This window comes from Petromyzon marinus, chromosome 43, assembly GCF_048934315.1.
Source record: "Petromyzon marinus isolate PM22_M1 ecotype Great Lakes invasive population chromosome 43, UKy_Petmar_22M1.pri1.0, whole genome shotgun sequence".
Lineage (NCBI taxonomy): Eukaryota > Metazoa > Chordata > Hyperoartia > Petromyzontiformes > Petromyzontidae > Petromyzon > Petromyzon marinus.
This window is the reverse complement of record NC_133709.1, coordinates 3,674,252-3,688,874: the sequence shown is the minus strand read 5'-3', so window position 1 is coordinate 3,688,874 and position 14,623 is coordinate 3,674,252. Positions and strand designations below refer to the sequence as shown.

Here is a 14,623-nt window from a genome sequence, read left to right as displayed (position 1 = left end):
TCTGTCTCTGTGTGTCTCTGTGTGTCTGTCTCTGTGTGTCTATGTGTCTGTCTCTGTGTGTCTCTGTGTGTCTGTCTCTGTGTGTCTATGTGTCTGTCTTTGTGTGTCTCTGTGTGTCTGTCTCTGTGTGTCTCTGTGTGTCTGTCTCTGTGTGTCTCTGTGTCTCTGTCTCTGTGTGTCTGTCTCTATGTGTCTGTCTCTCCGTGTGTGTCTCTCCGTGTGTGTATCTGTGTGTGTCTCTGTGTGTGTCTGTGTGTGTCTCTGTGTGTGTGTCTCTCCGTGTGTGTATCTGTCTCTCCGTGTGTGTCTCTCTGTGTGTGTCTCTGTGTCTATGTCTCTGTGTGTCTGTCTCTATGTGTCTGTCTCTCCGTGTGTGTCTCTCCGTGTGTCTCTGTGTGTCTCTGTGTGTGTCTCTGTGTGTGTCTCTCCGTGTGTGTATCTGTCTCTCCGTGTGTGTCTCTGTGTGTCTATGTGTCTGTCTCTGTGTCTATGTGTGTCTGTCTCTGTGTGTCTATGTGCGTCTGTCTCTGTGTGTCTGTCTCTGTGTGTCTGTCTCTGTGTGTCTCTCCGTGTGTGTCTCTGTGTGTGTCTCTGTGTGTGTCTCTCTGTATGTGTATCTGTCTCTCCGTGTGTGTCCCTCTGTGTGTGTCTCTGTGTGTCTATGTATCTGTCTCTGTGTGTCTGTGTGTCTCTCCGTGTGTGTCTCTCCGTGTGTGTCTCTCTGTGTGTGTCTCTGTGTGTGTCTGTGTGTGTCTCTCCGTGTGTGTGTCTGTGTGTGTCTCTGTGTGTGTCTCTGTGTGTGTCTGTGTGTGTCTCTCTGTCTGTCTCTCCGTGTGTGTCTCTCCGTGTGTGTGTCTGTGTGTGTCACTGTGTGTCCATGTGTCTGTCTCTGTGTGTCTATGTGTCTGTCTCTGTGTGTCTATGTGTTTGTCTCTGTGTGTCTGTCTCTGTGTGTCTGTCTGTGTGTGTGTCTCTCTGTGTGTGTCTCTCCGTGGATGTCTCTCTGTGTGTGTCTCTGTGTGTGTCTGTGTGTATCTCTCCGTGTGTGTCTCTCCGTGTGTGTGTCTGTGTGTGTCTCTGTGTGTGTCTGTGTGTGTCGCTCTGTGTGTCTCTCTGTGTGTCTCTCTGTGTGTGTCTCTGTGTGTCTATGTGTCTGTCTCTGTGTGTCTATGTGTCTGTCTCTGTGTGTCTATGTGTCTGTATCTGTGTGTCTATGTGTCTGTCTCTGTGTGTCTATGTGTCTGTCTCTGTGTGTCAATGTATCTGTCTCTGTGTGTCTATGTGTCTGTCTCTGTGTGTCTATGTGTCTGTCTCTATGTGTCTATGTGTCTGTCTCTGTGTGTCTGACTCTGTGTGTGTCTCTGTGTGTGTCTCTCTGTGTGTGTCTCTCTGTGTGTGTCTCTCCGTGTGTATATCTGTCTCTCCGTGTGTGTCTCTCTGTGTGTGTCTGTGTGTGTCTGTGTGTGTGTGTGTCTCCGTGTGTGTGTGTCTCTTTGTGTGTGTATCTGTCTCTCCGTGTGTGTCTCTGTGTGTGAGTCTCTCTGTGTGTCTCTCTGTGTGTCTCTGTGTGTCTCTGTGTGAGTCTCTGTGTGTGTCTATCTGTTTGTGTGTCTATGTCTGTGTGTCTCTGTGTGTGAGTCTCTGTGTGTGTCTCTGTGTCCATGTGTGTGTCTATCTGTGTGTGTGTCTATCTGTGTGTCTCTGTGTGTGTCTCTGTGTGTGCGTCTCTGTGTGTGTCTATCTGTGTGTGTGTCTATCTGTGTGTCTCTGTGTGTGAGTCTCTGTGTGTGTCTCTGTGTGTGTCTCTGTGTGTGTCTCTGTGTGTGTCTCTGTGTGCGTCTATCTGTGTGTGTGTCTATGTCTGTGTGTCTCTGTGTGTGAGTCTCTGTGTGTCTCTGTGTGTGTCCACGTGTGTGTCTATCTGTGTGTGTGTCTATCTGTGTGTCTCTGTATGTGAGTCTCTGTGTATGAGTCTCTGTGTGTGTCTATCTATGTGTGTGTCTATCTGTGTGTGTGTATATCTGTGTGTCTCTGTGTGTGTCTCTGTGTGTGTCTCTGTGTGTGAGTCTCTGTGTGTGTCTATCTGTGTGTGTGTCTATCTGTGTGTCTCTGTGTGTGAGTCTCTGTGTGTGAGTCTCTGTGTGTGAGTCTCTGTGTGTGTCTATCTGTGTGTGTGTCTATCTGTGTGTCTCTGTGTGTGAGTCTCTGTGTGTCTCTGTGTGTGTCTTTGTGTGTGTCTCTGTGTGCGTCTCTATGTCTGTGTGTCTCTGTGTGTGAGTCTCTGTGTGTGTCTCTGTGTGTGTCCACGTGTGTGTCTATCTGTGTGTGTGTCTATCTGTGTGTCTCTGTATGTGAGTCTCTGTGTGTGAGTCTCTGTGTGGGTCTATCTATGTGTGTGTCTATCTGTGTGTGTGTCTATCTGTGTGTCTCTGTGTGTGTCTCTGTGTGTGTCTCTGTGTGTGAGTCTCTGTGTGTGTCTATCTGTGTGTGTGTCTATGTCTGTGTGTCTCTGTGTGTGAGTCTCTGTGTGTGTCTCTGTGTGTGTCCATGTGTGTGTCTATCTGTGTGTGTGTCTATCTGTGTGTCTCTGTGTGTGAGTCTCTGTGTGTGAGTCTCTGTGTGTGTCTATCTGTGTGTCTCTGTGTGTGAGTCTCTGTGTGTGTCTATCTGTGTGTGTGTCTATCTGTGTGTCTCTGTGTGTGAGTCTCTGTGTGTGTCTCTGGGTGTGTCTCTGTGTGTGTCTCTGTGTGTGAGTCTCTGTGTGCGTCTATCTGTGTGTGTCTCCGTGTGTGTCTCTGTGTCTGTGTCTATCTGTATGTGTCTCCGTGTGTGTCTCTGTGTCTGTGTCTATCTGTGTGTCTATGTGTGTGTCTATCTGTGTGTGTGTCTCCGTGTGTGTCTCTGTGTCTGTGTCTATCTGTCTGTGTTTCTATGTGTGCGTCTATCTGTGTGTGTCTCCGTGTGTGTCTCTGTGTCTGTGTCTATCTGGGTGTGTCTATGTGTGCGTCTATCTGTGTGTGTCTCTGTGTCTGTGTCTATCTGGGTGTGTCTATGTGTGCGTCTATCTGTGTGTTTGTCTCCGTGTGTGTCTCTGTGTCTGTGTCTATCTGTGTGTGTTTCCATGTGTGTGTCTATCTGTGTGTGTCTCCGTGTGTGTCTCTGTGTCTATCCGTGTGTGTGTTTCTGTGTGTCTATCTGTGTGTCTGTGTGTGTCTCTCTGTGTGTGTCTCTCCGTGTGTGTCTCTGTGTCTATCCGTGTGTGTGTGTCTGTGTGTGTCTCTCTGCGTGTGTGCGGCAGGGTTGATGCGCTCCGCCACGCCGTGTGTGTGTCTATCTGTGTGTGTGTCTCTGTGTCTATCCGTGTGTGTGTGTCTGTGTGTGTGTCTGTGTGTCTCTCTGCGTGTGTGCGGCAGGGTTGATGCGCTCTGCCACGCCGTGTGTGTGTCTATCTGTGTGTGTCTCTGTGTCTATCCGTGTGTGTGTCTGTGTCTATCCGTGTGTGTCTCTCTGCGTGTGTGCGGCAGGGTTGATGCGCTCCGCCACGCCGTGTGTGTGTCTATCTGCGTGTGTCTATCCGTGTGTGTGTCTGTGTGTGTGTCTGTGTGTGTCTCTCTGCGTGTGCGCGGCAGGGTTGATGCGCTCCGCCACGCCGTGTGTGTGTCTGTGTGTGTGTGTCTCTCCGTGTGTGTCTCTGTGTCTATCCATGTGTGTGTCTCTGTGTGTTTATCCGTGTGTGTGTCTGTGTGTGTGTCTCTCTGCGTGTGTGCGGCAGGGTTGATGCGCTCCGCCACGCCGTTCCCCCTCGCTGCGCTGCTCCTCATGCTCCTCGGCTTCGTCATCAACAACTTGGGCCACGTGCGGCCCCAGCGGACCGCACTCGCCTTCGTCTCGGGCATCTTCTTCATCCTAGCCGGTGAGAGAGCCCACCTCGTCACCACCTCGTCACCACCTCGTCACCACCTCGTCATCTCCACGACATCACACGTCCATCATCACCTCAACATCACCTCGTGATCTCCACGACATCACACCCTCATCATCATCATCACACCCTCATCATCATCCCAACATCACCTCGTGATCTCCACGACATCACACGCCCATCATCATCATCTCAACATCACCTCGTGATCTCCACGACATCACACGCCCATCATCATCATCTCAACATCACCTCGTGATCTCCACGACATCACACGCCCATCATCATCATCATCTCAACATCACCTCGTGATCTCCACGACATCACACCCCCATCATCATCCTCATCATCACACGCCCATCAACATCACCTCAACATCACCTCGTCATCTCCACGACATCACACCCTCATCATCATCATCATCACACCCTCATCATCATCCCAACATCACCTCGTGATCTCCACGACATCACACGCCCATCATCATCATCTCAACATCACCTCGTGATCTCCACGACATCACACGCCCATCATCATCATCTCAACATCACCTCGTGATCTCCACGACATCACACCCCCATCATCATCCTCATCATCACACGCCCATCAACATCACCTCAACATCACCTCGTCATCTCCACGACATCACACCCTCATCATCATCTCTCTATTCCCAGTCTCTCTCTCTAATTAGCTCCGGTTGAGAGTTGATGGGGTGGGGTGGGTGGAGGTGGTTTGGAAAAAAAACCTAATTGGGTAACGTGGGGTGGGGGTAGAGGTGGGGTGGGGAAGTGGGGGGAAGGGGGGATGGGGGAGACCAATGGGGACTTTTTTTATGCAGGGGCAGTGTTGGGGTAGGGGAGATAGGTGGAAAGGGGCTAGGGGGTGGTCGCGAGCAACCGATCAGTGAGCGTGTGTGTCCGTGTGTGCGTCCCTGCGTGTTTGTGCGTGTGTGTGCGTGTGCCTGTGTGTGCGTGTGTGTGATCTTGCTGTAGTGTGGAACGGTGGTGTAGCGGTTAGCGCTACGAACCCGGCGACCCGGGTTCGATTCCCGCTCACGGCCAACACTCAGTGACGGTTATCTGAACCGGTCCTGGGCCTCCCCTAGGTTGACTCAGCCTTAAATGAGTACTTGGTGTGGTGTGTAGTAAATCTTCGCCACTAGGGAGACAAAGGGAGTGGTGCTGGCCACCCACCCCCTCGAGTGCCGTTCCGGCCTTCATAGGTGCTCGCAAACAGCACTTGCCCCTACAGTCTGTTCTGGCTATACGGGGGCTCTTTGTCTTTGGTATCTTGCTGTACACAGAGCCATCATCAGCCATGGTCAATCAACTGCTGGATGATGTCACAATCCGCCTAGCACCAACGATGAATTAATTTTCATCGCTCCATCTCCTCGGTTTCATATCCCCATGGGACGGCGCCGTGGCTAGGAGATGTTAACTCCTTCGCCTGGTATACAGGAGGTCGTGGGTTCGACCCCGACCCTGACGCCTAATGCTGTATATTTGGAGTTTGCGTGTCTCTCTCTCCGTGGCCGCATAGATTTTTCTCCGGGTCCTCCGTTTTTTGCCCTCCACATTTAGAATCAACATCCACGCGTTTAGAGTATTTGGCTGCTTTAAATGTCCACGTGACGATAAACCACCTCGTTGTGCTGTCATTTGTGACCAGGTCGCTGTGGAAAAAGAGCCATACAGCTCAGTAGGCCTTACCTGGTAAAATAAACAAATAGTTTAGTTTTATTATTTGATTTAAAGCTTTCGTGACTGCAGGGATTCATCTTTTTGGTTATTTCGGTAAAGTCACGTAGAATGGAAATAAAATGATAAAAATAAAACGTAATAAAATAAAAATTCTCACGACGTTTCGGCCACAACAAAAGTAGCCTTCTTCAGGTGAAGAAACAGGACTGTCCAGAAGACAGCGCTTGAGTGAACACTGCCAAGCATGGACAGCGTCTTTTAAGCTGTGTGGGAGGAATTAACATATGAATTAGCATGTTAATATGAGGGACAAACTTCGGAACGGAGGGACTTGGTAAAAAATAAGAAAACTATGCCATAAACTGGACTACTATACAATACAATATTATACCTTCCAATCTAAACTACATGGTAGAATATCATATCCATAGACAAATTCCACCTTTGAATTATACAATGCGTTACTATACACTACCCTATACTTTAGATTATACAATATTAGACTTGTAATATTACACTATGTTTAGTTTTAGTTTATATAAGACGCGTTCCATACGCTCCTTCGACTGCTGCTCCGTTTTCTATTCTTGGCCATCATCATCACCACCACCGTCACCTCCATCATCATCACCGTCGTTATCATCATCAACATCAGCACCGTCGTCATCAACACCATCACCACCGTCGTCATCATCATCATCACCACCGTCATCATCACCACCATCATCACCACCGTCGTCGTCATCATCACCATCACCACCGTCATCATCACCTTCACCACCGTCATCATCACCACCGTCACCACCATCATCACCACCGTCGTCATCATCACCATCACCACCGTCATCATCACCTTCACCACCATTTGCATCATCAACATCACCACCGTCACCACCATCATCACCACCGTCGTCATCATCACCACCGTCGTCATCATCACCACCGTCATCATCACCTTCACCACCGTCGTCATCATCATCATCAACACCACCGTCATCATCACCACCGTCATCATCATCATCACCGTCATCATCACCACCGTCATCACCACCACCGTCATCACCACCGTCATCATCATCATCATCACCACCGTCATCATCACCACCGTCATCATCACCGTCATCATCACCACCGTCATCATCATCATCATCACCACCGTCCCTGTCAGCTGTGAGGCGTCCCACTCAGGCGCAGCTCACGGCGTCGTGAGGAAGCGCGCGCGCTCTCAGAGCCACGCTGTGATCCACGCCGTCCTTCAAACACAACGCTGCAGAAAGAAACCAAAGATGGCCAGCGGCGTCATTATTATTGTTATTTATTTATAAAGAAAGCTTTTGCCTTGGGGGTAGATTCTAGAACAGGCCACGCGGGGCAGCTGTGGGAGAGAGAGAGAGAGAGGTGCCTAGCCTCCTTTGTTTGTTTGGCGAGCAGCGAGTGCAGCCGGGAAACTTGATTCTGGATGCAAGTGGGGCCGGAGTGCGTTCCCGTTCCCGTTCCCGCCGCCGCCGCCGCCTCTTCCCTCCCAATGTTCGGAGGCCATCACAGAAAGGTCATCGGAAATCGATTCGCCAACGACCGATTCGATTCCAGAGTGAGCGACAGAGAGGCGGAGAGAGAGGGGGGGGGGGGGGAAGATGAGGGAGTGAGAGGGGGGACGGGGGGGAGATGAGGGAGTGAGGGGGGGGGGAGATGAGGGAGTGAGGGGGGGACGGGGGGGAGATGAGGGAGTGAGGGGGGGGGGAGATGAGGGAGTGAGGGGGGGGACGGGGGGGAGATGAGGGAGTGAGGGGGGGGGGAGATGAGGGAGTGAGGGGGGGGGACGGGGGGGGGAGATGAGGGAGTGAGAGGGGGGGGAGATGAGGGAGTGAGGGGGGGGGGAAGATGAGGGAGTGAGAGGGGGGACGGGGGGGAGATGAGGGAGTGAGGGGGGGGGGAGATGAGGGAGTGAGGGGGGGGGACGGGGGGGGGAGATGAGGGAGTGAGAGGGGGGGGAGATGAGGGAGTGAGAGTGGGGGGGGGGGGAGATGAGGGAGTGAGGGGGGGGAGATGAGGGAGTGAGAGTGGGGGGGGAGATGAGGGAGTGAGGGGGGGACGGGGGGGGGAGATGAGGGAGTGAGAGGGGGGGGGAGATGAGGGAGTGAGAGTGGGGGGGGGGGGGAGATGAGGGAGTGAGGGGGGGGGAGATGAGGGAGTGAGAGTGGGGGGGGAGATGAGGGAGTGAGGGGGGGAGGGGGGGAGATGAGGGAGTGAGAGGGGGGGGGAGATGAGGGAGTGAGAGTGGGGGGGGGAGATGAGGGAGTGAGAGGGGGGGGAGATGAGGGAGTGAGAGGGGGGGGGGAGATGAGGGAGTGAGAGGGGGGGGGAGATGAGGGGGGGGGGAGATGAGGGAGTGAGAGGGGGGGGAGATGAGGGAGTGAGTGTGGGGGGGGGAGATGAGGGAGTGAGAGTGGGGGGGGAGATGAGGGAGTGAGGGGGGACGGGGGGGGAGATGAGGGAGTGAGAGGGGGGGGAGATGTGGAGGGAGTGGGGGGGGGGGGGGAGATGAGGGAGGGAGTGGGGGGGGGGAGAGGGGGGGGGTGGGAGGGCGGGAGGTGAGGTGCAGGTGGGTTGAGATGAGGAAGGAGGGGGGTGGGAGAGTGGGGGGGGGGAGATGAGGGAGTGAGAGGGGGGGGAGATGATGGAGTGAGAGGGGGGGGGAGATGAGGGAGTGAGGGGGGGACGGGGGGGGGAGATGAGGGAGTGAGGGGGGGGAGATGAGGGAGTGAGAGTGGGGGGGGGGGTGAGATGAGGGAGTGAGAGGGGGGGGGGAGATGAGGGAGTGAGAGGGGGGGGAGATGATGGAGTGAGAGGGGGGGAGATGAGGGAGTGAGAGTGGGGGGGGGGAGATGAGGGAGTGAGGGGGGGGAGATGAGGGAGTGAGGGGGGACGGGGGGGGGGGAGATGAGGGAGTGAGAGTGGGGGGGGGAGATGAGGGAGTGAGAGGGGGGGGAGATGATGGAGTGAGAGGGGGGGGAGATGAGGGAGTGAGGGGGGGACGGGGGGGGGAGATGAGGGAGTGAGAGGGGGGGGGGAGATGAGGGAGTGAGAGTGGGGGGGGAGATGATGAGGGGTGAGAGGGGGGGGAGATGATGGAGTGAGAGGGGGGGGGAGATGAGGGAGTGAGAGTGGGGGGGGGGGGAGATGAGGGAGTGAGAGGGGGGGGAGATGATGGAGTGAGAGGGGGGGGGGGGAGATGAGGGAGTGAGGGGGGGGAGATGAGGGAGTGAGGGGGGGACGGGGGGGGGAGATGAGGGAGTGAGAGAGGGGGAGATGAGGGAGTGAGAGTGGGGGGGGGGGGGAGATGAGGGGAGTGAGGGGGGCACGGGGGGGGAGATGAGGGAGTGAGAGGGGGCGGCGGAGTTGGGAGGAGATGGGAGAGAGAGAGAGATATTTGGCAGAACAGGACAGGGAGAGCGAGAGATGAGACAGCGAGTTGGGAGAGGGGAAAGAGTAGTCCGATTGAGAGAGAGAGAGGGCGGCATACACAACGGGAGAGAGGAAAGAGAGCTGTGGTGGCACGGACACAGAGAGAGAGAGAGGATGGGGGGACTACAGAGATTTGGCAGACGAGAGAGAAAGATGAGAGGTGGAAGAGTTTTTCCCGCACGGTCGATTGTCACCCATCTCACCGCCGCTTAGCCGGGTAACAACTTGTCATTAGTGTCCATTAACGGGAGGAGAGCGCAGTCGCTGGTTGTTAATTAGCGACGGGGTCACCCTGATCGGGTCACGAACTTGGCGATGATGGTGAAAGGTGGTGGTGGTGATGACGCTGATAACGATTGTAATGTATTGAACACACACATACACACACAAGGGGGTGGGTGGCCAACACCACGCACGGCCGTCTTTGTATCCCTAGCGGCGATGTTTACACACCGCACCAGGTACTCATTTTAGGCTGAGTCGACCTAGGGGAGGCACGCACACATCATCGGTCCCCCCCCCCTCCTCCATCAATTGTCTCTGTGTCTCACTTGATAATGCATGTATGTTGAACTTCTTTCGCACCGTACGTAGTCAAGTGTGCTAATCCGAGGTGCTGCTGATGATGCTACTGCTGATGATGCTGATGATGATACTGATTATGGAACTGCTGCTACTACTGCTGATTATGCTGATGGTGCTGCTGATGATGCTACGACTGCTGATGCTACTGCTGATTATGCTGATGGTGCTGCTGATGATGCTACTACTGCTGATGCTACTGCTGGTAATGATTATGGTGCTGCTGATGATGCTACTACTGCTGATTATGCTGATAGTGCTGCTGACGATGCTACTACTGCTGATGCTACTGCTGATTATGCTGACGGTGCTGCTTAATGATGCTACTGTTGATGCTACTGCTGATAATGCTGATGGTGCTGATGATGCTACTACTGCTGATGCTACTGCTGATAATGATTATGGTGCTGCTGATGATGCTACTACTGCTGATTATGCTGATAGTGCTGCTGACGATGCTACTACTGCTGATGCTACTGCTGATTATGCTGGCGGTGCTGCTGATGATGCTACTGTTGATGCTACTGCTGATAATGCTGATGGTGCTGCTGATGATGCTACTGCTGCTGATGCTACTGCTGGTAATGATGATAATAGCTGATGATGCTACTACTGCTGATGCTACTGCTGATAATGATGATGCTACTACTGCTGATTATGCTGAAGGTGCTGCTGATGATACTACTACTGCTGATGCTACTGCTGATCATGATGACGCTACTACTATGCTGATGGTGCTGCTGATGATGCTACTACTGCTGATGCTGGTGCAAATGCTGCGACTTGAAAAAACTATTGCCACTGATTATGACGACTGCGCTTCTGCTGCTGCTGATGATCTTACAGCTGCTGCTGCTGATGATGATGGTGCTGCTGATGATGATGGTGCTGCTGCTGATGGTGCTAATGATGATGGTGCTGCTGATGACGATGGTGCTGATTGTGCTAATGATGATGGTTCTGATGATGATGATGGTTCTGATGATGATGATGATAGTTCTGATCACGATGTTGATGATGCTGCTGATCGTGCTTCTGCTTCTGCTAGGGCTCGCGCTCGTCGTGGGCCTCGTCCTCTACATCTCGAGCGTCAACGACGAGGTGACCAGCCGCTCGAGCGAGAACTCCACCTCATTCACCTACTCGTACGGCTGGTCGTTCCACTTCGCCGTGCTCTCATTCTTCCTCACCGAGGTGAGCGGAAGGCCCTCGCGGGATGAGGAGGATGAGGAGGAGGGGATGGGAAGGCGGAGGATTGACGGAGGAGGGAGATGGGCGTCGGGGGGGATGAGGTGGAGGGGAGGAGGAGGGAGGAGAGAGATGGGGGAGGAGGAGGAGGGGAGAGAGAAGAGGGACGTGGAGGAGGGAGAGGGGAAGGCAGCTGGGGAGAACGACGATGAAGAGTAGGGGGAGAAGAAGGGGGGAGGGAGATGAAGAGGTTGGGGGAGGGGGTGAAGAGGGGGAGGGAGGAGGGAGGGAGCGCACGAACTCGGGTCGCCAGGTTCTGAGCGCAGCGCGCTAACCGCTACGCTACCGCTCCCCCCCCCATACGCACGTACACACGTACACACACAAACACGTGCACACACACACACGTACACACACAAACACGCGTACACACACACGTACACACACACGTACACACACACGTACACACACACGTGCACACACACTCGCACGTACACGCATGCACACACACACGTACACACACGTACACATACACGCACACACACGTATACACACGCACACACACACGTACACACACACGTACACACACGTACACATACACGTACACGCACGTGCACACACACGTATACACACACACACATGTACACATACACGTACACACGCACGTGCACACACACACGCACGTCCGCCCGGCAGGGCGCGGGCGTGGTCTCTGTGTACCTCTTCATGAAGCGGTACCGCACCGAGGAGGAGTTCCGCCCGCACGCGTCCCTCTACCGCACGCGCCTCAGCAACTGCTCCGACTACTCGGCTCAGTTCCTGCAGACCCCCCTCGACGCCGTGCGACCCCCGTCGCCCGCATCCCCCCAGGGCCTCGCCACCACCGCCGCCGGCGTCGTCCCGGGCACCATCGCGACCGCCGCGGGCTCGGCCTCGCCCTGGGGTCGCTCCCGCGGCTCCCCGCCCAGCTGGGGGCCCCCAGAGCCCGACTCACCCGCCGGGGAGCCACCAGGGCGCGTGGGGAGCGCCCTGCCGGCCCAGGGGTTCCGGGCCTCCGGCCGCCGCTTGTCTGACCCCTCGGCCGGGCGCCTCGGGGTTAACTACCTGGCCATGATGGCACGGGGCGGCGCGGGAGACGTCGCCTCGTCGCCCTGCTAGAGGAGGACGCACACGGGGACGCGTGCGTGTGTACGCGGGGCAGGCGTATACAGCCGTACACGCAGCACGGCATGCACGTGTGTGTGTGTATAGGGGCACGTGTACACACGTGCATGGCATGTACGTGTGTACACGGCACGCACGTGTGTACACGTATACATACACACGTGCATGTCTGGCCAGATATGAGCCGTCTCCTGGTCACTGCTTAGCCGATCCCCCTGCTCCAAACTACACCCCACACCACACAACACTCCACTATCCACCCACCCCACACTACACCCCACCCCAGACTACACCCCGCACCACACCACACACTCCACTATCCACCCACCACACTACACCCCACCTCAGACTACACCCCACCTCAGACTACATGCCACCTCAGACAACACCCCACACCACACCACACACTCCAATATCCACCCACCACACTACACCCCACCGCACACGACACCACAGTAGGGGGCCATGATTATTTATTCACCACTGTATGGTCTAGCCTAGGGGGGGTTCCCCCAGTGGCAGCAATCTCCGTGCAGCATGCGGAGACCCTGGACCTGGAAACGGGGAATTACTAAGGTGGGGGGCCTGGGGGGGGTGCAGGGGGGGGGGTGAAGGGGGGGGGGGGTGAAGGGGGGGTGGCGTTCATTTCCCTTGCCACGGGCAGTCATAACTGAGTCATAATTCCTCCAAACTCGTCTCAAACCGTTCACCTTCACCATCCTTTGTTGGCACGAGCTCCATCGTGTCATCATCTCGCCGTGGTTCATTTCCTCGCGTGCTCTCCAAGCTACAGAGATCGGTCCCTGTTGTGTTGTTGTTGTTTGTCGTCGTCGTCACCCCAAAGACTGCGGTCCGAATCTGCTGCGTGTGCATCTCTCGCTCTCCCTCTTCTCTCTCTTCTCTCCCTTCCCTCTCTCGTGCCTCTCTCTCTGTCGCGAGGTGGACCGTAGGTCTACGCCAGTGCTTACTCAGAGTGGCTGCTGCTGGTGGTGCTGGTGGTGCTGGTGGTGGTGCTGGTGGTGGGTGGCTGCTGCTGGTGGTGGTGGAGGTGGTGGCGGTGGTGGAGGTGATGGTGGTGAAGGTGGTGGTGGTGAAGGTGGTGGAGGTGGTGGTGGTGAAGGTGGTGGTGGTGGTGGTGGTGGTGAAGGTGGTGGAGGTGGTGGAGGTGGTGGTGGTGCTGGTGGTGGTGGGTGGTGGTGGTGGAGGTGGTGGTGGTGGTGAAGGTGGTGGTGGTGAAGGTGGTGGTGGTGAAGGTGGTGGAGGTGGTGCTGGTGGTAGTGGTGGTGGTGGAGGTGGTGGTGGTGCTGGTGGGTGGTGGTGGGTGGTGGTGGTGGTGGTGCTGGTGGTGGTGATGGTGGGTGGTGGTGGTGGAGGTGCTGGTGGTGGTGGTGCTGGTGGTGAAGGTGGTGCTGGTGGTAGTGGTGGGTGGTGGTGGTGGTGGTGGTGGTGAAGGTGGTGGTGCTGGTGGTGGTGGTGAAAGTGGTGCTGGTGGTGGTGGTGGTGCTGGTGGTGGTGGTGGTGCTGGTGGTGGTGGTGCTGGTGGTGAAGGTGGTGCTGGTGGTGGGTGGTTGTGGTGGTGGTGGTGGTGGTGAAGGTGGTGGTGCTGGTGGTGGTGCTGGTGGTGAAGGTGGTGCTGGTGGTGGTGGTGCTGGTGGTGGTGGCCACAAACCCGCTGTGTTTCCGCGACTTCCCTCCCAGGTGGTGCTGCCGCGGGGCGCTTATTAAACCTTTAGTTTGACGGTATTATTAGTTCACATTTTTACTTAATGATATTTAATCATGAAAAAAGTTAGTTAAACTACCCGGATTAAACTGCGCTAAACTTTAACATCTAAATGCCAACCACCACCGCCCATAATAAAACACCTTTTAGCTGCGTAACAATATCTAAACAGTTTCTCTGTTCCGGTAATACGAATAATTTTAATATTTGCTGATATTTAGGGAGATAAGTTGAATGTGTTTCATCACGGGGGGGGGGGGGGGAGGGGTGTGATGAGTGTGGTCCTCGGAAAAGTTTGCACCGGGCTGAGTGGTTTCGTGGGCTAAGCACAACCCACACCACCATGGACCCATATTGTCAACCCACAGATACTCCTAGAGATGCACAGAGACCCATAGAGATACATAGAGACACATCGTCGGGACCCATAGAGATACAGTAGTGCGATTGTGGCCATTCAACCCAAACTATGGACCATATAGTAAACCCATACAGACCCATAGAGATACACATAGACACACAGAGACTCATAATATACATTAAAACCAATCCACAGTTGTGCAGAAAGTGGCCATGGAACACATTCCATTGACTGGTTTTGTCCACCAACTGTCGTCTGCGCTCCTTCACTGAAGGAAAACCAAACCGACACCAACGCTCTCACAGAAGCCCTCTCGTCGTTGCAGAGTCTATCAACTGTCTGTACCGTAATGTAGCATGTATGCATGCTGAACTTCTTTCACACCGCACGTAGCCAACCGTGCTTATAAAGAGGTGCGCGGGGGGTGGGACAACAATCTAAACGCACACAAAAGAGCAGTTCGAAAGAAATGAGATTTAAATCTAATGTCGGCAGGAAGAGCTTTCCAGACG

General features: G+C 54.7%; 1 protein-coding gene across 1 annotated transcript in view; it reads left to right on the top strand.

The window, feature by feature from the left end:
* LOC116951515 (voltage-dependent calcium channel gamma-5 subunit-like) overlaps nt 1–12,612 on the top strand; it is a 31,312-nt gene extending 18,700 nt beyond the window's left edge. The window contains exons 4-6 of the mRNA XM_032970200.2: nt 3,773–3,913; nt 10,724–10,869; nt 11,560–12,612. Coding sequence (XP_032826091.2) covers nt 3,773–3,913; nt 10,724–10,869; nt 11,560–12,021 — 749 coding nt within the window. The 3' untranslated portion in view covers nt 12,022–12,612. The remainder of the gene's footprint in view (nt 1–3,772; nt 3,914–10,723; nt 10,870–11,559) is intronic.
* Nucleotides 12,613–14,623: the final 2,011 nt, after the last annotated feature.